The 21,980-nt window shown below is 37.1% G+C and overlaps 1 protein-coding gene across 1 annotated transcript in view; it reads left to right on the top strand.

Annotated features, from left to right (window-relative positions):
* The first annotated feature begins 2,598 nt into the window (after nucleotides 1–2,598).
* The window catches only part of LYST (lysosomal trafficking regulator), a 68,647-nt gene continuing 49,265 nt past the window's right edge, over nucleotides 2,599–21,980 (top strand). Inside the window, exons 1-11 of the mRNA XM_009281795.2 lie at nucleotides 2,599–2,663; nucleotides 4,022–4,220; nucleotides 5,834–5,924; nucleotides 8,637–10,722; nucleotides 12,440–13,466; nucleotides 14,754–14,915; nucleotides 15,569–15,725; nucleotides 16,957–17,183; nucleotides 18,519–18,585; nucleotides 19,405–19,514; nucleotides 20,570–20,990. Coding sequence (XP_009280070.1) covers nucleotides 4,029–4,220; nucleotides 5,834–5,924; nucleotides 8,637–10,722; nucleotides 12,440–13,466; nucleotides 14,754–14,915; nucleotides 15,569–15,725; nucleotides 16,957–17,183; nucleotides 18,519–18,585; nucleotides 19,405–19,514; nucleotides 20,570–20,990 — 4,540 coding nt within the window. The 5' untranslated portion in view covers nucleotides 2,599–2,663; nucleotides 4,022–4,028. The remainder of the gene's footprint in view (nucleotides 2,664–4,021; nucleotides 4,221–5,833; nucleotides 5,925–8,636; nucleotides 10,723–12,439; nucleotides 13,467–14,753; nucleotides 14,916–15,568; nucleotides 15,726–16,956; nucleotides 17,184–18,518; nucleotides 18,586–19,404; nucleotides 19,515–20,569; nucleotides 20,991–21,980) is intronic.

Here is a 21,980-nt window from a genome sequence, read left to right as displayed (position 1 = left end):
TGTCTCTAGCTTCAAGGTGGGGTGACTAATGAGGTTGTATCTGAAACTGTTTCCAAAGACACGTCAGTCCATTTCAGAACTTAATTGCAGAAAAAGAAATAGGTACAACTGAGAAGTAGCTAGCAGTTGTTGGAACGAGTCCTTCTAAGAGAAGTGCTTCATTATCCAGCATGGTATCTCTTTACAATTTTTTCTGCACTGTAGAATGAGAGCATCTTAATTCCTTACCAATTATATATTAAATTCTTGCATTAAGAAGACATGCTTGATGTCTTTTTGCATCAGCATCAACAAAGTAGTACTATATCTTACCACTTACATTGAGAATTCATCCTTTTGCTAGAATATGGTGATATATGTTAAATCCGTGCAACAGTGCAAACAATGCAGGAAACCTGGAGACTGAAGTTTCAAATGGAAGGACACTAAAACATGATGGACAACATATTTTTACATCTTCTAATAGCCTGGTACAACTGCAAAAGCACTAGCTGCTTAAGCTATTCAGTTGCAATGAATTGTGAATGTTGGCTGTATGGATAAGTTGGTTTTTTGTGAGGCTGTGGATGAAATGTGTTGCTCCTGAGTGCTCAAAGGGGAGCCAGTTATTAGGAGCTTGCCTGGGGAACCTACAGTGTTTCCTTCCTTAAGGAGGTCTTTCATGTAATACTCATGCTCATCACAATTTTAAGTTTAAAGTTGAAGTTTTTATTTACTTGCCACCTGAGAGTACTAAAATAATTACTTTAGTCTTTTTTTTCTCTATCCCCATTTGTGAATGTTGGCTGTATGGATAAGTTGGTTTTTTGTGAGGCTGTGGATGAAATGTGTTGCTCCTGAGTGCTCAAAGGGGAGCCAGTTATTAGGAGCTTGCCTGGGGAACCTACAGTGTTTCCTTCCTTAAGGAGGTCTTTCATGTAATACTCATGCTCATCACAATTTTAAGTTTAAAGTTGAAGTTTTTATTTACTTGCCACCTGAGAGTACTAAAATAATTACTTTAGTCTTTTTTTTCTTTTCCTATCCCCATCTCTTTTCCCCCACGATTAATTAGTTGTGGATATAATAAATGTCTTCTGAGCGCTCACCTAGTGACTGGAGCACCCCAATTTGTGGATGCTTCAGTAAATGTGGGTTTAGACAGTTCATCTCTGTATATGCCTGATGTGCCAGTGGATGTAACTTCTCAGAATTTTAGGGCTTTGTTAGAAACTGGGCTCAGTTAAAATGTACTCAATGGCACCAAACACAAATATTCTAACACTAGTTTAAAAAACTGGAGTTAACTATAAGGAAGACTGGTGAGGAGTCCTGTTACCATTGAATGGCTAAGTAATTAGCACTTGTTCAAGATTTGTAAATGGTAGCAAAAAAATGCTGAGACATTGCAGAAATAAACATTGCCTCCGCAATTATTGGTGTGTCTCTTCTAGGAAATGGCAGAGAAGGTATTCAGCCAGTCAGACAAAACCATATGTTAGGATTTAAAGCATATTTAAGGAGCTCTTCAATCTTGTTTAAGTAAGAATATTTCAGGAGGATTAAAATAGTCTTTTCCTTTTCTTAGATTGAATGCACTCCATAGATGTGAGGGGAAGTGTGATAACCAGAAACTTGAAATTTTAAAATGAAAAATTAATAAGCCCTTTGACAGTTTAGCTTACAGCAAGGAATATGGGATGTTGGGGCTTTATGAATGCATATTCTCTATAGCAATCATTTTCCTTGTTGTTACAGAACCTTTTTGCCCTTTGTGCAGAGCTCAGAAAGACAGGGCTGGTGTATGTGTTGTTTTGTTTTGACTTTTTTTGCTAAAGCATGTACTAGGGGTAACTGTCTTGCTATTTCTGGCCATTCTGGAGCGAATTGGGAGATTGCTTCTCCCTGTGGTTATCTTACGCTTTTCTTCATGACTAGTTACAGCTAAAACAGGGGTAGTTTAAAGTACTTCTCTTGAGGGGTGGGGGGGAAGGAAGGCATTGCCTGTTCTGATCCTCTATTAGGACTGGAGGGGGTTAAAGTGGTAGGAGAGAAGAAGTAACTCTTAAATTGCTTTAGTGGACTGTACAGAGCAGATAAATACTGTTCCCTTCCAATTTTATTAACTACATCTTCCCCAGTGCTTAATGTAATAAAGGTTGGTTTTCTGTCAGGACAAAATAGAAGGACAGGTTTAAAATGCATTTTTAATGTGCACCTGACTGCACAATTCAGTTTCTAATACTATCCATCACTTGTACCTAGAGCTGCAGGTGCTGCAAGTATTATGTATGCAGGTAGCAATCACTAAAAATTCATACTGTTTCCAGAGGGAAATGTTTAAACTTGCATACCTAGCTCATTTTACATTTTAAAAACTAATGAACTTTATTATGTTAACTTACCTTATATGCACCAATTTTCTCTGTAATAGGATTTCGGTTGTGCACAATCATAAGCCAAAAGTGAAAACTAGAACTTTAAAGCTCAAAAACCCTCAAGGACTCTTCATAAACTTCAAACAGCTGTCATAAAATGAGTTTTAAAAACAAAGAAATTACATATTAACCACGATGTATTCTTCTCTTTTTAAAAACAGGTGAACCAAGGGTGATATTTCCAGAATATATTTGCTTTTTCTTCCAGATAGAAGATAAATGTGTTAAGCTGGCAAAGTAATTCTGGTAAGAATTTTCCTGTTACTTCTACAGTGAATGTCATTATATGTATAAGTATTCACAGTCTTGCCACTAAAAGGAGCTTTCTGTACCATTAGTGCTAACAAACTTGCTCTTTTTTACAAGGTCTTATTATTTTTTTTTACCTAATAATTGCATGTAGATGTTTCTTAATCAAGCAGTATTAATCCACCTGTTATATTTAAATGTTATATTGAAAGTTATTCGTCTCTCTTTTTGCATGTTCTGTGCTTGGACATGATGAAAATTTTTGACTTGCGAAGATTTTACTTCAGCTGTTTATACAGAAATAAAAGGAGTTAACTATGCCATAGTATTCATTAAGTGGGTTTTATGTGGATTAAATGTTCTTGTTTCTATAGCTGCCATCACTGATTCTTGTTTTTGTTTTGCCTTCCTCAGTGATCCTCTTGAGAGTTTTCTACAGCTGAGTCTTACATTTCTTGTCTTGTTTGATTTAATGTTTGTTTTAAATGTTTCAACATGTACTAGTGCTGACCAACCAAAGAGTGCTGTGGCATAAGAGGAAAAAAAAAGTGTTTTTATAAGATAGAGTGAATAGACGAAGTGTATGAGTGCCTTGTGTGCATTATCTAAAGTAAAATTAATCAGTCTGGGAATCAGTACAAATACTTTTGGTATTTTCTCCTGAACATGTGCAGTAGAATTGTATCTTGAATTAAGTATGCTACAGTAGTGACTGCCACCCACTCAGTCTTGCTTGAAGGAAAACACCGTGAGAGCTGGTAAATCTAAAGCATTGTATTTCTGAAACTCCCATATTTATCTTAACTCATTAATTTTTTTCTTTTTTCCCTTTGAAACAGTCTGCATACTGTTGGAATACATAACATAGTAGAAGATAATGTGTTAAAATAAATGATTAAAGAACGTGTTTTCTGTACAATGCTGTGTAAGAGCTGCCTGTTTTCCCCTTATGTTTCAGGTCAAATACCTTTTAGAAGCAGACAAAGGTTGAAGCTCACATCTAGGTTACAAAGAAAAACTGAAGCGAAGTCATTAGCTTTCATTTATGCAGTGGGAGGGAATGCTGTGTGTCACAGGCTTTTACCTGATAAATTTCTAAAATGAGTGTTTGGGGTTGTGGGCTGTTAGCTAAAGTTTCACTGAAATAAATGAAATTCTCTAAGCTCATCCTTCCCATTCCCTTCCACCCTACATTGGTAAATTGATTCCTCAGTTCTACAGACACTCCATCCTTTGGGGGAGGGGGTGTGTGGGCTGGGATACAGGGAAGAAATGCTCCTCTCTTCCCCCAGTGTTTTTCCATAAGGAATGTATTTTCTGATGGATTTAATTTCTGTACTTTCCTCTACTTACAGCTCAGACATGAGCAGTGCCTGTAACTCACTGGCACGGGAATTCTTGACGGATGTCAACAGACTGTGCAATGCAGTGGTACAGAGGGCAGAGGCCAAGGAAGATGAAGAAGAAGAAACTCATATGGCAGCACTGGGACAATACTTGGTTCAAGGCCGTGGGTTTATTTTGCTTACCACACTGAACTCGACTATTGATCAGGTAAGTTTTTCTTACCTGGTTATAATTTTTGTATTGAACTTTGACTGTGTGGGTTTGTCTGGCTCATGTTCTTCTTGGTGCTGGTTTTCTTGTCTTTTTATGGTAGAGTGTATGAGTTAATTGTGAAGACTAGAAGTTCAAAAGGATATGTTGCAGTTGCATTCTGTCGTTCAGCAAGAACAGAAAAATAAAAAATAGCTAATCATATACCTGTTTGCCAGCTGATATCGATGGTTGCTAAACTTTTGACTAGTTAAGGCACGTGAAGCTCAAGTGCGGTAGCTTGGTGGAAAGAGGCAATAGGTTAGAATTTTCAAGAGAAATGAGTATTTACTGAACCTGCAGTCAAACTGACAGTTTTTAATTTGAGAAGGTCCTCCTGGTTTAAGGCAATAAAATAAAATTAAAATACACACTTTTTTATTTTGTTTATGGGCCATGAGATATACTTTTGCTCTTTGTTAAAGAACTTGCCCTTGAATGTAATAGAAAGTGAACGTTTTGTATCTTTAGCTCAAAAGAGAAAGCATTTTAGAAGACGTGATCAGTTTATACTATTTTTTTATATAAAGTCTAGCACACATCCCTGTAGCTGCAGATGTCCATTTCCTTCTCTTCTTTCTCTTCTCCTTTCTCTTCAACACTATTGAATATGTACTAAGTAATGGATAGGATGAGATGTGCATTAAGTCTTTGTGCTTTGAAACTGCAGATCCCAGTGTTTAAAAATAATGAACCAAGTGAATCCTGATTGAGTTTCTTCAGCCCTTGTCTTAAGTGATGTCAGCTGTTAATGCTGGTCAAATTAATCTTGGAGGTTTGCTTTTCCTTCATGAGGTGGCTTGTGCTAAGACTCCAGTCAGGTCTGCTGGCTTGGTTCTGGATTCCAGTAGGTGCACTGGCTAAATAGCAAATCCACGAGGTTGCAATTATATATAATTGCTGAGGAGAAACCTTACCACTTCTACAGTCATGGGTTTTTTCCAGATGTCACTTGAGTTCTGCATAGTTGCTGTTAATAGAGGCTTCAGGACTAGAGCTGCTGGAAAAACAGCTGGCTTTTGCATGAGAAGAAAATGGGGATTCCATGTGCCTCCTCCCCAGTAAAAATCCACTTCTAAAGTAGAATATAGAGGCTTCAGGACTAGAGCTGCTGGAATCACAGCTGGCTTTCACGTAAGAAGAAAATAGGGATTCCATGTGCCTCCTCCCCAATAAAAATCCACTTCTGAAGTAGAACGGGGAAAAAAGCTTGTGGCATTCTTCATGCAACATCAGCAATTCAGCAATTATTTCTTGAGGAAAAATCTTTTTTAAGAAGGCGGCAGGAAGAGGAATTTGATTTATGAGGAAAGTGAGTGAGGAATTCCTTCAACAAGGGGGATTAGGAGAGCTTTGCATAGAAACAGTTGCAGAGGTGTAATAAATATCCTAGATGCTTTCTGATTGGCTGTAGTTAATGATTATAGCACTCTCTGCAGTTAGGTCATTTTTTCAGTGCATAAAACAGCGGAAGGGCATAGGGAACCGATTGTTGAATAGCTTTGTAAAATAAGGTTAATCTATTTTTTAAAAGTACAGAAACTTTTGTTTCTATTTTGTTTCTAACATAGGAGCTGACATGTCGAGAAGAACTTCTGACCCTCCTCCTGTCACTTCTGCCATTGGTGTGGAAAATCCCTGTCCAAGAAGAAAAAGCGATAGGTATGTTTTATCACTTACAGTATTAAGGACCTAAAAAGTGGTTTGTGTATTACTACAGAGCCTAGGACTCCCAACTAAAGAGTGGTACATTGTAATACACATCCTCTTAACATGCATGAAGATGTGGATTCTGCGGAGAATTTAAACTCAAATACCAATGTTCTGTCAGCATACAAGGAAGATCGAAATTGTACAGAGAAGGTAAAGGTTCTTGGTCAGTGTGAAAGGCAATGCTCACATTACTGCGTAGCTGAACTCGATAGTGGTGAGGTTTTTTCTTTTCGGGTGATTTGGGGGGAAAAGAGATTTGAAAGAGTATATGATATTTTTGCTAATGTGAAGTGTTTCATGATGAGTAGAAGGGGAAAACATACTGATTCTTTTTAAAAACCAAAAAAGTGATACATGCTGACACTGGAGACAGAATGAGACACTCTTTCTTCTGAAATTGAAGAAATGGGAAGTAGAGAATAAGCTTAAAGCCAAACAGTGGACAACAGAGTGTGAAAGAAGTGCAATGTTATCAGGGAGACAGGCCCTGAAAAATAGAATAATACTGGATGATTATGAACAGAACCAGGCTGCATTCCTTAGAAAATATGATCTTCTGTGTCAGAAACTGATGTGCTAATTGAGGAATCAAATCACAAGGGTTCAACTGCCAAAGAGTGAGTTTAAAGTGAATTAAAGAAATGAAAGGGATGATACAAAATAAACTCTGTGCAAAAACTGAACCAGGAAATGGCAGCGGATTGTTTCTTTTGTTTTGGGCTCTTGCATTTGTTTGATGCATTCTTTTCCCTATTAGACGATGAAACAAATGAAACTACCTGTCTGACAGAGTTCCTAAGGATTCTCACCTGAAGCTCTCCCAATGTTTTTTCCTATTTTAAACTCCTGCAAATTGAAGGCTTTTGTTAATGTTTGCAGACTTGGAGTATTTAAAGTGCCAGTTTCATAGCACTTATTATATAATAAACTTTCCTGCTTGCTCAGTTGCATCATTCTTTCATGCCCCTGTAAGCATGATTGAATTAAAGAAACATTTTGGTTATCTCATGAGAGCTCAGTGACTTTTCCAGGGTTAGTTTAAAATGCTGTTGTGTAAATAGGCTTTAAAATGTTCTGGTTTTGCACTCTGCATAATGTACAGTTTTTGCTTCTACAAATTTCCCTCTCATAGTACTGATGCAGTAAACACTATGTGTATCCAGTTGTGCACTAAGAACTCTTTTTCTTGGACTGAAATAAATCCACCTGTATTAGGCAGCTTTTTTCTTTCTGTGCAGAAAATATCCTTTGGTTGATAAAGTACTCCTGGTTAATTTTCTGCCTCCAAAGCAGGTGATGTTTCTTCCTTAAGCATCACAACTATGACTTTATAAAACAGCAAGGCACAGTCATGCTTGCACATGGAAGCATCTTGTCTTTCAGTTTGATTGTATCTATTGTGTGGGCTTTTGGGGTTTGGAGGGTGGGGGGGCTGTTATTTTTAACTATCACATTTTTCTAAATACTAAACTTACTGGATGGTGGATGCTTGCAGTTGTTTTATGCTAGGTATTTTACAGGCCGAAGCAACCAGATACAGTTCTGTCACTACTTAAAAATGATGATGGATTTTATCCAAGAACATACAGACCTTTTTCTCTGCCTGCTTTTTTGACAGTTTATGATCTGAGTTTACCAATACAAATTAACTGGTGGTACTTGTATTTTATTCTTCAAAATCTTCTTGCCCATTGAATCAGATTTAGATTTTATATTAGCTATCTTATACCCCTCTTGTCCCTGACTATTTTAAAATCCTCTACTTTTATTTCTGCTTTTTGTGTTTGGAACAATTAACGCTGAAGTAAAGACTGAGGTCTGTATACTTGAAGATCTGAACTGTTTCTAAGTAGAGAAATTTATTTTTTCTACTAGTATGCTAACAACTTCTTCATGCATTCTAAGAGGACTGTGAGTTAACGCACCCAGCTCCTATAGCATCTGAGTTGCAAAAAGTGACAATGGGTCATCAAGTTGAAAAAGACCTTTTTTCCTTCCCTTAGAGTTTTTCTTTATTTGTGGATTAGGGCCATTTGGCAATGCTTATAGTGAGGCTTTGAATATACCAAATGGTATACACAGAGTAAATATTGCTTGAGTAACTAGCTGAAACTGCTTCCATAGCTAAGTAATAGAGGAAATCTCAGGGTTGGTATCCTGCTGATTAGTTTTTCACTTTTACTGTATTAGTATGTCTAACTTACCCAAATTTAAATTGAGTATAACTAGAAGCTTGTGGCTATACTGATCCTCTAGACCCTATCTGTAACAGGCCAAAAGATTTTCAGACTACGCTTTCTTCCCTTTGCTTACCAAAAAGTCCTTTCATTCACCTTGATAACATCTTTTCTTAAGAGAATGGTATAGCTATGCCTACAAAAAAGTTCTAGGAAACCCTCTAGCACAGTTTTGTCTAACCCTGGTTAGAAAATGAGCTAATTTGTCTAGGCTTTGGAAATAGCCAGTGTGGTTCCTAAACATGAATTGTTGTTGACTTTTTTATACTGAAAATGTCAGACATAGGTATATGCAAAACCATGACCTATTAAGATACAAAATTTTTTCATATTTTTAAGCTGAAAGTATTAAACTGTAAAATTAGGAAGAATACATATGATAATGCTCCTTTAATGCTCCTTTGTTATCTTTCTGTTTCAACAGATTTTACTATACCCTTTACAGTAGATATATGCCTGACCAAAGAGAACAATTCAAGTTCTGCAAAATCTACTCAGGAAAAACTAGGCTTAGATGGAAGCACTCGTTCATCTCTTCAGGCTTCTGTAAAACTAAATCCTCGATCTCGAAAAAGTGGACGTCTGCGTAAAACCACCCATCGTTATTCCGTGCGAGATGCAAGAAGATCTCAGCTGTCCACTTCAGATTCAGAAGGCAATTCTGATGACAAGACTACTGTAATAACGAAACACAGACGCTCCCAGTTACTGCAGCCTTTTTTAACATATCCAGTTAGGGATAGCTACCTTGTAGGTAGAAGTGATTGCCTACCTGCGGAAGCGGTACCAAATTCTAATCCTGATGCCCCTAATCTAGAAAATTCCAGCCAAATTATTCCAGCACATGAGCTAAACCCAGAGATTTTGCATGAGCCAGCTGCAGGAATTGCTGAGAGCAACATGGATAACTCTCCTTTTGATTTATGCCATGTCTTATTGTCACTCCTAGAGAAAGTGTGCAAATTTGATATTACTTTGAATCACAGTTCTGCTCTTTCAGCTAGTGTGGTGCCCACATTGACTGAGTTCTTATCAGGATTTGGAGACTGTTGCAATGTAAGTAGTAACACAGAAAATGAAGTCGTTTCTGCAGGGTGGACGGAAGAACCTGTAGCTCTGATCCAAAGGATGCTCTTTCGAACAGTGCTGCATCTTATGTCTTTAGACATTAGCAATACAGAAACAATGCCTGACAATTTACGAAGAAATTTAACAGACTTACTTAAAGCAGCATTAAAAATCAGAATTTGCTTGGAAAAACAACCTGATCCTTTTGCTCCAGGATACAAGAAAACACTACAGCAGCCGGTTCAGGATGACTTCGTATTTTCTAGATATCGTCACAGAGCCTTGCTTCTACCTGAGGTTATAGAAGGGGTCTTGCAGATTTTGATCTGTTGCCTACAAAGTGCAGCCTCCAATCCATTCTACTTTAGCCAAGCTATAGATCTGGTTCATGAGTTCATACAGCATCAGGGATTTAAGCTGTTTGAAGTAACAGTGCTTCAAATGGAATGGCTGTGTATGAAGAATGAGGGAGTAAGTGGGGAAGCCTCAGAGCATCTGAAAGCCCTGATCAACAGTATCATGAAAATAATCAGCACTGTCAAAAAAGTGAAATCAGAGCAGCTCCATCAATCAATGTGTACAAGAAAGCGGCACAGACGATGTGAGTACTCCCACTTCATGCATCACCACAGAGATCTCTCTGGGCTCTCTGTATCTGCTTTTAAAAACCAAGCTTCCAAAAACCCCTTTGAAACTGCTGATGGAGAAGTTCATTATCCTGACAGATGCTGTTGCATTGCTGTTTGTGCACATCAGTGTTTGCATTTGTTGCAACAAGTTTCTTTGAGCAGTACTTGCGTTCAAATTCTCTTGGGTGTACATAATGTAGGAATATGTTGTTGTATGGATCCAAAGTCTGTGATCGTCCCATTGCTTCGTGCTTCCAAGTTACCAATGTTAAAAAACTTTCAACAGCACATATTGAACATCCTTAACAAGTTCATATTGGATCAGCTGGGTGGAGCAGAAGTTTCTCCAAAAATTATACAAGCATCATGCAATATATGTACTGTTGACTGTGATCAACTTGCTCAGCTGGAAGAAGCCTTGCAGGGCAACTCTAGTGATGCTGGTCTTGCATCTAGTTCCTCTTGCAGAGTTCAGGGAATTCTGCCTAGCAGTGGATCTGAAAATATGTTGTTGAGATGGGATGCATTGGAGGCTTATCAGGACATTGTTTTTGAAGAAGATAAACTACGCGGCATGCAGATTGCAAGCCATATTTGCCACTTAATTCAAAAGGGAAATGTAGTGGTCCAATGGAAACTATATAACTGTATTTATAATCCCGTGCTTCAGAAAGGGGTTGAGCTAGCTTGCCATGCTCAACAACTCGGACTAACTACAGCTGATAAACATACATGCAGTTACCATAGCCAGTGTTTGCCTTCTGAAGTACTTCAGATTTATTTGCAGACACTCCCTGTGTTGCTTAAATCCAGGTTGGTTGATTTTCTGTTTATTAATGGAAAGCATGCTAATTATGTGCAGAGCTTTGTATATTTGTTGCTGATCAGAACATAAGTTTTATTTGGACTGTAGGCTGCCCTTGGGTATTGTAGGGGTGCTAACAAGATAAATGCTTGAATAACATAAGATTTAATCCTAGATTCATAAACCATAGAAAGTGAGGGCTCTCTACTGCTGAGTTACGGTCTTTAACAAGCCAAAGGGTGTAGAGACAAATAAAATCTTTGTCCAATGTGATACACTCTTTGCCTCTTCATTCCTTATGCTAAAGTGAGTCAGGAATGTTGAACAGATTGACATGTCACTTTTCTGTGGGAATTAGACTACTTAGTTTTCTGCTCTGTTTCCCTTTTCCTTCTAGAATGGTCTGCATAGAAACCACCTTTCAAAAATACAGCTTAAGAGGTTTACTTGTCCTGAAATAACTGTTTCCTAATTTACAAAATCATGTTCATTTAAACATAGTTTAAAAAAAACAAAACCCAAAAAACAACGCATAAACATTCTTCCAAGGTGTGAAATAGAAACTTTACTATTTATTGTTGAATTGATAAAATAGTTGTTTAATACAACATATGGAAGTTTATTTAAAATATGAACATGTGCTTTTGTCCAGGAAGGATTCTGATCTTTTTTGTTGGAGTCCTGATAGACTGAAGTGAATTTAGTAGGGTTGTCTGAGACAATTACAAAGAATAGACTAGTATTCCAGTTTATGTAAAGGATTGTCTAATACATTTTTAGCTTTTATCCTAACCTAAACTGTATCAGAAGCTATTCATTTTTGAAAGTGCACTTAGTGGCAAAGAGGCAAGAGAAGTAAAGCTTAGATTAAAAAAAGTTTAAGATATCCTATTTCCTACTGGCTTAAATATGGGAACATACAAGTAAGTGCATGATTCATTTGGTTCTAGAATGTGTAACTGTTACAGTAAAAGCTGACCTTGGGGGAAGGAGATGGGAGGGTAAGGAAGGTGGATGTCTGCAAACAAACATAGTACACCAAGAAGCTTACAGATCCTTACCCCAAATTCTGTATGAACTCAATGTAATACTTGGAGAAGAAAGAAGGGAAAAAAATACTTGGAAACATATACACTGAAAGGTGTTTTTTAACATTGGGCATCCTGGCCTAACAATTGCACAAAAAGTTGTGCTTGAAAGGTATTCCTGAATTCTATCTGAAATACATCGTCTGTGCAACTAATAGACATAGCTAGTAAAATGTCTTAAAACCTCAAGTTTATTTGAGAAGGAATCTCTACTTTCCGGTGAAGTCACAGAACTGAGAGAAATAAAGATATTTACTAGCTCCAGCTGCTAATAAAAAGTTAGGGGAAGGAAGTACCGCTAAAGAGCAAATGTCAGAAACACCTTTAATGTTTTGAACATCATACATCTTTGTGGTCTACATTTTAGAGGTTAATCAATATTTCCTACATTGTATCTTACAAAAAAATTGAATTTTCTACTACCAGATGGATGATGCTTACTTGGGATTCTAGACTACTGCAAACAAGTTCCTCCTCTCTTTAATTTACAGTAATTTATAGCAATTACTGTAAACATGATCAGTCCTTGGTGTTACTCAGGTGTGTAGAACAGAGGGTTATTTTTGGATAAGATGTCACCTGAACTACATGAATTTGTGGCTGACTTATAAGCTAACTCTTACGCTTTCTCTTGCAGGGTAATTAGAGACTTGTTTCTGAGTTGTAATGGAGTGAATCAAATGACTGAGTTAAATTACTTAGATATTTTAAGAAGCCATTCTTTAAAAGTGTTAGAGACTTTGATACTCTGCCTTGGTGACCAGCAGAAAGACCAAGCAATGCCAGAACTGGAAGGCCTGAACAGCGAAGAAAAGGAGTCTACATCTGACTTGCCTGCTTCTCTTTGTAGCCAGCACGCTGTTTCAGAAGTTCCTCAAAGCCTGAGCAAGTTTTATGCTGGCTTGAAAGAGGCTTACCCAAAAAAGAAGTTTGTGAGCCAAGATGTTCACGTCAACACAATAAACTTATTTCTCTGTGTTGCTTTCTTATGTGTAAGTAAAGAAGCAGATGGTGATCTGGATTCAGCTGACTCTGAAGATACATCAGGATATGATAGTACAGCTAGTGAGCCATTAGGCCACAAATTACCATATCTGTCACTGGAAAGCCTTACTTTGCCTTCTCTGGAACATATTCACAGGGCTGCAGATATTTGGTCCATGTGTCGTTGCATATATTTGTATAGTTCAGTTTTCCAGAGACAGTTCCATAGACTTGGAGGCTTTGAAGCATGCCATAGATTACTAATCCTGATAATTCAGAAACTTGCAAAAAATAAGGAAAAGGAGCAAGAGAAGAGGGAGAGAGTTTTGAGTGAAAGCAGCAGAAGTTCACGTGGGAGTCCTGGTGGTGAGCTTCTCAACAAGGATGACTCTGTTCAGTTGGCTAAAAGCAGAGGTGCGACACAATTGGAGCTCGATAGTTCTCACAGTCTTGCTGGTGCAGAACAGCTGGTGCCTGAATGTGTCTCCTGTGATAGCTCTTTGAGTAGGGAACACACTTCAGTTACTTCAGTTGCCAATCTTGAAGGAATAAAGACTTCTGTAAGAGAAGAGACTGAGTGGGCACTTCAAGGTATCAGACTTCTAGAAGCTCTGCTGACAATCTGCCTACACAGTGCAAGCACCATGCAGCAGAAGATGGAAGTAGAGATGCTTCACCAGGTACCCTGCAACTTCCCTTAGCTTACTTTATTCATATTTGTTACATACAGTATTATTTTAATAGTAATTTGGTCAAAAGTTCTCTGCCTTCCAGAATGGCAGATTGATCCAGGCTGGATGAGATTTTTACCTGGCTCACTTTTTTGAACTGTATTTTTGGTTTCTTTTTCACGTATATGTTACAGTTTGAGCCACCATGGTCAATATGGCTAAGGGCTGAACTCAACATCAAATGCTGTTTTCTGGGTTAATGCATCTTGAGTCCCAGGGAAGACTGTGATCCTGGCAGATGATTTTGGTTTTCTTCTGCATAAAATGGTCCTGACTAGAGGAAAGGGATGGCTTCCTCTCACTACAAAGGTAGTAGAGGTTGTCAACAACTATGAATTGCTGGCTGACTATGCCTGTAATTTTTTTTCTGGTCAGTTATGGCCTGCTTCTGTTTTTTCCTGTGTAGTCCTCTTGTCTAGTCCCACATTCTCCAGAGGCTGTCTGAGCTGATGGGATTTGAATGGTGGGAGAGACTTGGGTTTTTTTGAAAGGGTATTCAGTGGAGAATGTGTGTGACAGAGGTGGGATTGAAGGAGAGCTGGGTAGGCAAGATGTGAGTGTTACATGTAATGAGTCACGTGGTATTTTTTGATGTTTCTGAGCAGAGCATGGTGCTTGAGAAAGAGGAATATTAAAGGGCACAGTTTTTTTCAGGACACCTGAAAAACCTATTACTTAAGCCTTAGAGGTGAACTAATTCAGTGTTCCACAAAGTTGTCAAGTCACAGAAGACACCTTCACTGTGCTTTAATGTTTTAATTGCTATCTTGAATTTTACTTGGTAGTTTGTTACAAATGCAGGAGCCGTTAGGTACAGGAGAGAACTGGAAACTGGAAGTTTGTCTGGGCCATGTGCTATGTTTGTGAACTTGGACATGTCACCCTCTGTCTTGTTAGCCTCTCTAGTAATATTGTGGTGTGAGCTGAATGCACTGTGTACTTGGAACTGTTTCAGAGATGTTTATTTTAGAAACAGTGTTTTCACTTGCAATGTTTGGGAAACAGCATGTTGCCAGATTTTATTCAGTGTGCAGATTCCTTAACCAACTAAATCTGTCATGACAAACAGGATGAATCTTTCTTATTGCAAGAGATGGGATGAAGTCTGATGGTTTTAGCTGAGAAGTCAGATTAGTGTAGGTGGAAGGGGAAGTTCTTAAATGAAGGTACTAGACCATTTCTGTTAGCCAAAACAGAATGACATGAATCAAAATGTTTGTCTCCCCCAAAACACAGAATACCTGTGTGGATGATATCTTACTTCAAATAAGAGAGCAGCTTGCTCAATCAAAAGTGATAGAAACTGACTTGGCAAAGCCTCTGTTTGATTCACTCCTTCGTGTTGCGTTGGGCACTTTTTCTGCTGATCTGGATCATTCTGAAGAAAAAATTGAAAAGGTATGAAACACCAAGTAGTCTAATTCTAAATACCGCAAGGTTTGCTCGGTCGGGTTTGTTGTTTGGGTCTATTTTTAAACTTGATAGGACATGTTTAAATGTGTTTGCTTATGGTGGCTGTTGAAGACTAATTCTCTGATTCTCATGTGTAAGTTGAATACTGGTTATTGATATGCTCCCCACATCTACTGCTCAGAATTGAGTCATGCTCCAAAAAGGAGCAAGCTGTGTTACGCTTTATGGACATAACTGAAACCTGATGTTCTCTTCACTCTTTCATCCCACAACAGTGTGGATGGCTCTCAAAGGGGGAGCTTCAGATGGGGATATTGACTGACCTTAGTGGCTGCAGACATACCTCCACCTTAGAGTGAATGTTAAGGTGCATGTTCATGGTGGTAGTGACTTTGGAAACACAGTTAATAATGCATTGGCCACCTGCTTACCAAAGCTTTGGTCAGGTAGTTAGTAAGATTTTGCAGAATCCATTTTCTATGTAAGAATGGAGTATCCATAAAAAAGTATCTCAAGTTTCTTGCAAGTGTGATTAGTTTGTTTCTTTTGCCAATGGGCTTGGAGAAGATAGACATCTGGAAGGCTCTAAATTACTTGCTTTTCTGACCAAAGATGGTAAATTTGTCTGTGTTATACAGACCCATTACACTGAAAAGGAGCCTGTGTCACAACCTGGCGATATTTCTGAAGAAACTGAAGAATCACAGTGCTGTAGTCTTAAACTTTTTGCTGAAGAGGAAGGATATGAAGCAGATAGTGAAAGTAACCCCGATGATAGTGAAACCAAGAACGAAGGTAAATGTGAACTTTCTGACAAAAAAGCAGTCTTTATGACATAGCAAAGTCTGCTTGTCTTTCGAGATGTACAAAAATAGGGTATCAGAGACGTTTAACAGATAGAAATAGTTTAACTTTTTTACTTCCAGTAGGATGCTGTTACAGATGGAGATGATGAATATTCTTACTGAGGGTTGCAGGAACTGTTCTGTCTTGGTTTTCTGGGTTTGTGACTCTTGCTCTAAAATCATGTTGCTCAAATGTATTACTGTGGTCTAGAAGCAGTTTTCTCCAGACATGCTTATCAGTAGTTTGTCTGAAAATCAATGCTCAATTTTTTATTTAGTATTATAACAATCTGGTAAAAACTAGATAATCTATTTATATCTCTTTATATTCATTCAACGACTGATGTGCACATCTCTTGCTGTATTCTGTTTGTGTAATTAATTTTGAAAGTGAATTTGCTTTACTTTTTTCCTTTGTGCTGAACATCTGGATGCTTATGTTCTTGTATGAGGTCAGCATGAGCAGTAACAGCCTTTAATAGAACTGCATTCAGCTGTTGCTGTTTACTGGTGTGTTTAGGCTTTATCAACAGATATACAACATCTTAAAAGCATTTCTGAATTAAAAATTTAACCTGAAATATTTCCATGAAACATTTGTATGAAGTGTATGTCTGTACCAAATAATTTTTAAGTAACATGTTTTAAAGTCTCTCCAAGATGTAAGAGGAGAGGCTTAAATGTTTTTTTTTTGCTTTTTTTGATTGTCGTGGAGATACTGTCATGCGCTGTCATGTACATTTTCTGAGTTAACTAAACAACTGCTTCCCCCAACCTTTTAACATTAAATGAAATAATTTAAATTCATCTCTTTTCTTGGCAGGCTCAGTTTTGTATAGAAGCTTGAGGCTCTATTACAATGATTTTACTGTCATGCTTCATGAAATTGCATATTTCATCATTACTATGTGTGTCCAGTTCCCAGGAAATGAAGGCCCATTGTTTAAGAACATGTAATGGGAGAAACTAATCCTTGCCCTTCTGTATCGGCAGGAAAATATGAAAATCCGAAGCAGGATAGAAGATTATACTAACTTCTGAAAACTGCTTATAAGCTAGTGACTATTTTTGTTTTGTACCTATGAGAAGGTTGGAGAAAGTATGTCCTTGGATGTCCTGTTTAAATCATGCAAACTGTATTCAGCTGAGTAAGTTTCAGTAAGACAAGTGTTTTCTTTCAGGAGCAGACACAAAGGCAGAACCAGGATGTACTGGTCCTTCAGGTTATTTTAATGACCTAGCTGAAAACATCAATCAAGGAGAATTAATGTATCCTGAAATCTGCATGTTAGAATTAAACTTGCTCTCAGCTGGTAATGCAAGTTTAGATGTGCTTGCTCATGTATTCCAAAGCTGCCTGAAAATCATCAACCAGAAGGAGAGAAATGCCACTGTACTTATAGAACAGGTAAAAATGTTATTAAACAAAGGCAACAGCTTAGCAGTTGTATATATTATTTTCTTCAGTTTTATAGTACCAGTATACCTAATAGAGTGATCTCGGAAATAGTCTCACTTGTTATGGCATTTAATAAGACCTGAAACAATGTGACTGATATTGCCAGCTGCATTGCATTTATGTTATCAGAAACTATAGTATTGAAAGATATTTGACCTACAAAGCTTTTGAGTTTCACAGTTGCCTTATTTTATCAACACTGTTCAATCACTAGAGCTATAGATACAGATTTAATGACAGTCAGGCCATTGAAAAAAAAAGCAAATGTCTTGTATATGTATATATGTAAACATTCTACATATATATGTATTCAATATGTACTTTTAGTGATGTACCTCAAATATTTCATGCTTTTATTCTTCATAAGTTTATATTACAAATTAGTTATGCACATGTTGATGTCCTTGTGATCCTTTGGAATTTCTGATGGCTAGCTTGTTTTTTGCTTTTTAATAACTAAATTCAGTATCCCTCTTGCAGAAGAAGAAAATATGGTTAAGTAATCTAAGCTTGAAGTGCTTGTTCATATAATCATTTGACTAAGAAGCAAAGTTGGTGCTTTACAGCTTAAACCAAAAGCAGAAAAGGAAAACATTATTTTATTTCAGTACTCCAATTGTTTGTGTGAATTATTGGCTTTAAATCACTAGCACACATGTATTTTTTTTTCTGAACTTCAACACATGAAATTACTTATAATTCAAAATAATCTCATTTTCATTACTCTTCAATATCGTATAGAAAAAGCAATCTATCAAACTAATCAATTTAGAGATTTTGCATTTCTCTAATTAGAGATTTTTCAAATTACCTTTATCTCAGATGCATTTGTGAAGGATGCTCGTAAGTAAACGGCTTTGGGTTTTTTTTGTAATTACTCTTTAAAGTAATCTTGCATAAAAAGGTTGGGGAAAGGTTGAATTTGCTTTCAGTATTGCATCACTGTATACCAACACGCTGTATTTTGTCACAACCTGTCAAATCCTGTAATTCTGTTATGGGGAAGAAGACAAGGGAGATCTTAGCTGCCGAATGGATAATGGCTCAAAGGTTTCTTTCTAGAATCATTTGGATTTCAAAGTCTCTCTTCTGCAGCTGAACTGTCCGGAACATGAAAGAATGTTGATTAGCAAATACAAAAAAAATATTCCCATAATTTGAAGTAACTGGAATTGTCTTTTAAAATCAACAGTAGACAAGAATTGATTGAAAGAAATTATTTCTTAGTTCTTTGAGCTGGTGTATATTCTTCAGATATCAATTTTCCCGGTATGTTTTTAACAGGGAGCCGTTAAACATCTTTTGGGAGGATTTCTGAATATATTGACACAAACAGAGTCTGGTTTTCATGGTGAGTTCAAGGTCTAAGTATCTTAAATACCGCTTTTTATAACGTAATGTATACACACTCAAATTTTTAGTTCACAATGCAAATGCAAAATTGCAAAGCAAATTCATTGGTATGTGTGAATTCATGCAGCTGCTTTAACTTGTGACAAGTATCTAACTTATGTGTAAATACAGGGTTATTCTTGAGCTAGTGGAAATCTGTTATTTAAACATGTGCTGGCAGATCTGAAAAGGATAGTTGAAATCATAAACCTAGGGTGACAGTGTTAACAAACACTGCTCAGAAGAATAGCAGTTATCTTACTGATTGAATCTGACTCCATTGCAATGTAAGTTTTTATTTCAAATTTCTTTGTAACACGGGTCTTAGTGATGTCTTGATTGAGTTTTATTTCTAATCAGAAAACAGCTAGCTAATCCAAGCAAAAGCTTGCCCTAAGGTAGCTTTGCATAATGAGGTTGCTCCACAGCAGGAAAAGATGTAAACCCATCCCAGGACTTTGATCCCTGGCTTTGTGGGGAGAGCTTTGCAATGTAGATGCTAGGTTCCCAGACTTTCAGGCTCCACTTTGCAAACCTAGGAGCCAGACTTGCTGTAGCCATCTAGATTCGTTCAATGAAATTTTGAATGATAGTGTCAGGAAGTACTGTTGGATCTCTCTAGAATTCATCTTGTAATCATTACAGCTTCCTGAATTTGAAATGTTTTTGCAAAACACTCTGAATTCCAAGTTAATCTTTCCTCATAATAGTATGGAATATGAATTTTTAAAGCTTTAAAATTCTTTTCGAGAATGTTATTTTGTCTCCTTATTTTTAGCATGTCAGATGGTGCTGGTAGACCTCTTAGTTTCCTTGATGAGTTCACAGACGTGTTCAGAAGAGCTAACTCTTCTTCTGAGGATATTTTTGGAGAAGACACCTTGTACGGTATGTATGGAGTAGCACATAGCAAAATACAGAGGCTTAATGAGAAAAATGAAGCAAAAAGAAAGTCCTTTTGTGTCCACATATTTTGGGAAATAAGGAGACTAACAGCAACATTCTAATTGATCAAAACAAATAAAATTTGGTTGTTGAAATAATTCATTCTCAAAACGTTAAAAGGAAATAGGAGATAAGACTAGAGAGGGTTTTGAAGTGTGTGTTAGAGTCCTGGGAACTTTCTTCAGCACAAGAAAACAAGATTCCTCTTGAGGAGGCTGATATTGTGGTTATGGATGACAGAACACTGTAATACTGTAAAATTTTAAGTAATTCCTTTAAAGTTATAAAGCACCTTGCTATTTCAGGAATGCTTTAGCAGCAGGAATTACTTTCAAAACTGTCTTAAGTTTGTTTGTGTAACACTGGAATCTACTGCTTGTGTGGGATATACTGCTGAAATACCTATCTGTTGGTTTGTGTGGGAGCCTGTAGAAAAAATTAAAAGGAAATAAAAAAACCCCTGCGGAATCTGAAATAGTACCAAACCAAACAAGGAGACACAAGTCAATTTTTCAAAGGTAGCTTGCAATAATTGGCTAAGTAACTAGAGAAACATTTTAGCTTAAGGGCTCAGCTAGTTTTGTTACTGATTATGCAATAACAGTGATGGCCTGTGTGTGCATTCTTAACCAGCCTCAAACATGTGGTAAAAGGCGTGGTCTTTTGTTGAGGTGTGAGTTAATCTGTTAGCACATAACAAATGTGAGATAAGATTGTGCAATGATTACCTGCTGTGGTTCAGCTGATTCGTAAGCATGGTAACTTGAAGATTGATCTGCCCTGACTAAATCCCCAAAACTGTTTGGCCATAGTCTGTTGAAGTTGCTACTTGATGCTATGTAAATGTATGTCAGTTTGGATATGGAAGTCCACCTCTGGGAAAACATGAATCCAAATGTAAATGAAAAGTGGGGTTCTGTTTAGTTAGATGACACTTGACTACATGGTGTAAACAGTTTGATTTTTTTTTTCTCATTTGTTTGGTTTATTTCTTCTAGGAGATACTACTCAAGGGTGTATTGAAGATTATAGAAACTAATATTTATATGAACCCATTACAGTACCTTGCCTTCCCTTTGCTACACAGCACAAATTTGAGTAGTTCTTCACAAAAATCTGCTAGCACTTCCAACAGCAAAACTGCTGGACTATTAAGCAGAGCAAAATTTTCACAGAGTAAGAAAGAGGCAGATGGTGAAAATTTGAGTCACCAGCTGCTTTCTTCTTGGCACGTAGCCCCAATTCACTTGCCTTTAGTTGGACAAAACTGTTGGCCACACATGTCTGAAGGCTTCAGTGTCTCGCTGTGGTTTCATCTGGAGTGTGCTCATGAAACAGAAAATTCAACAGAAAAGGGGAAAAAAATCAAGAGAACCAGCAGACTGGTAGCTGTAAGAGAGAACAGCTTTGACAGTACAGGTGAGGATGTAGTACTTCCTATTTCTATTTAGGTAGCACTGAAGGATTCTGGTTACAAGTATTTCTAATTTATGTGCCACATACAAAAGGCTGATTTTTTTTTCTTATGATGGATATTAAACAAGAGTAGTAGTCTTTCTGATTTTTCTTTGAGTACTGTATCATATACTTAAAGATAAAACATTTCCAGCCTTAGTCCTTAAGTTAGATTAATGCCTGCTTCCTTAAATTTAGTATTTTCGTTGAGTTTGTAACTTCAGTAAAATGTCTTTATGCTACTTCATGTTATGCTGAAGAAAATATTGAATGCTGCAGCTGAAAGGTCATGGGAAAAGACTGCGCAAGTTTATTCAGTCTCATGTATTGATGAAGCAAGTGGCATTTGTGTTCTTTCTCTTTAATAGAGAGCTAGTAAATCTTTGTGATTTAGGATTTAAATATTGGAACTCTTAGCTAAAAGATGCTCTGAATCCATCAAGTCAGAGCTTGAGGCTGACTCAGTATAAATCCTCTAATTTTCCTTGTGTGCATGCCATTGTGAATGTCAATAGCTGTACAACACTTCGCTGTTTATACTTTTGTAGAGACCCACCTGCTCCAAAACTCTTTTGAGCAGAATCTTTTGGATTATAATTTGTAGGAGGAAAAATTCCTTAAATTATTTAAAATGTGTCCCAATCACAACACTTGGAATACTTTTTACTGTACTTTTTTCTTTTTTACTGCATTTGAATAAGAGGGGGGAAAACCCAACCCTGAATCTTGGAACTCACTAGAGAGCTGCTTTTGTTAGAAGGTCTGTGCTTTCACTTGGTAAAGTAAAGTAAAAATATTGAATGCAAAATCATGCTTAAAGGATAGTATGATTTGTGAAGAAAAATCTAAAGATTTGGTGCACGCTAAGACTGCCAGTTCAACATAGGAATGTAATATCATATGGCATGTCAAAAGCATCATTGAATTAGATAGTGTATTCATGCTTAGTGGGTT

Source organism: Aptenodytes forsteri, unplaced genomic scaffold, assembly GCF_000699145.1.
Source record: "Aptenodytes forsteri isolate BGI_AS27 unplaced genomic scaffold, ASM69914v1 Scaffold132, whole genome shotgun sequence".
In the NCBI taxonomy this organism is placed as follows: Eukaryota; Metazoa; Chordata; class Aves; order Sphenisciformes; family Spheniscidae; genus Aptenodytes; species Aptenodytes forsteri.
This window is presented reverse-complemented; position numbering and strand designations above follow the sequence as displayed.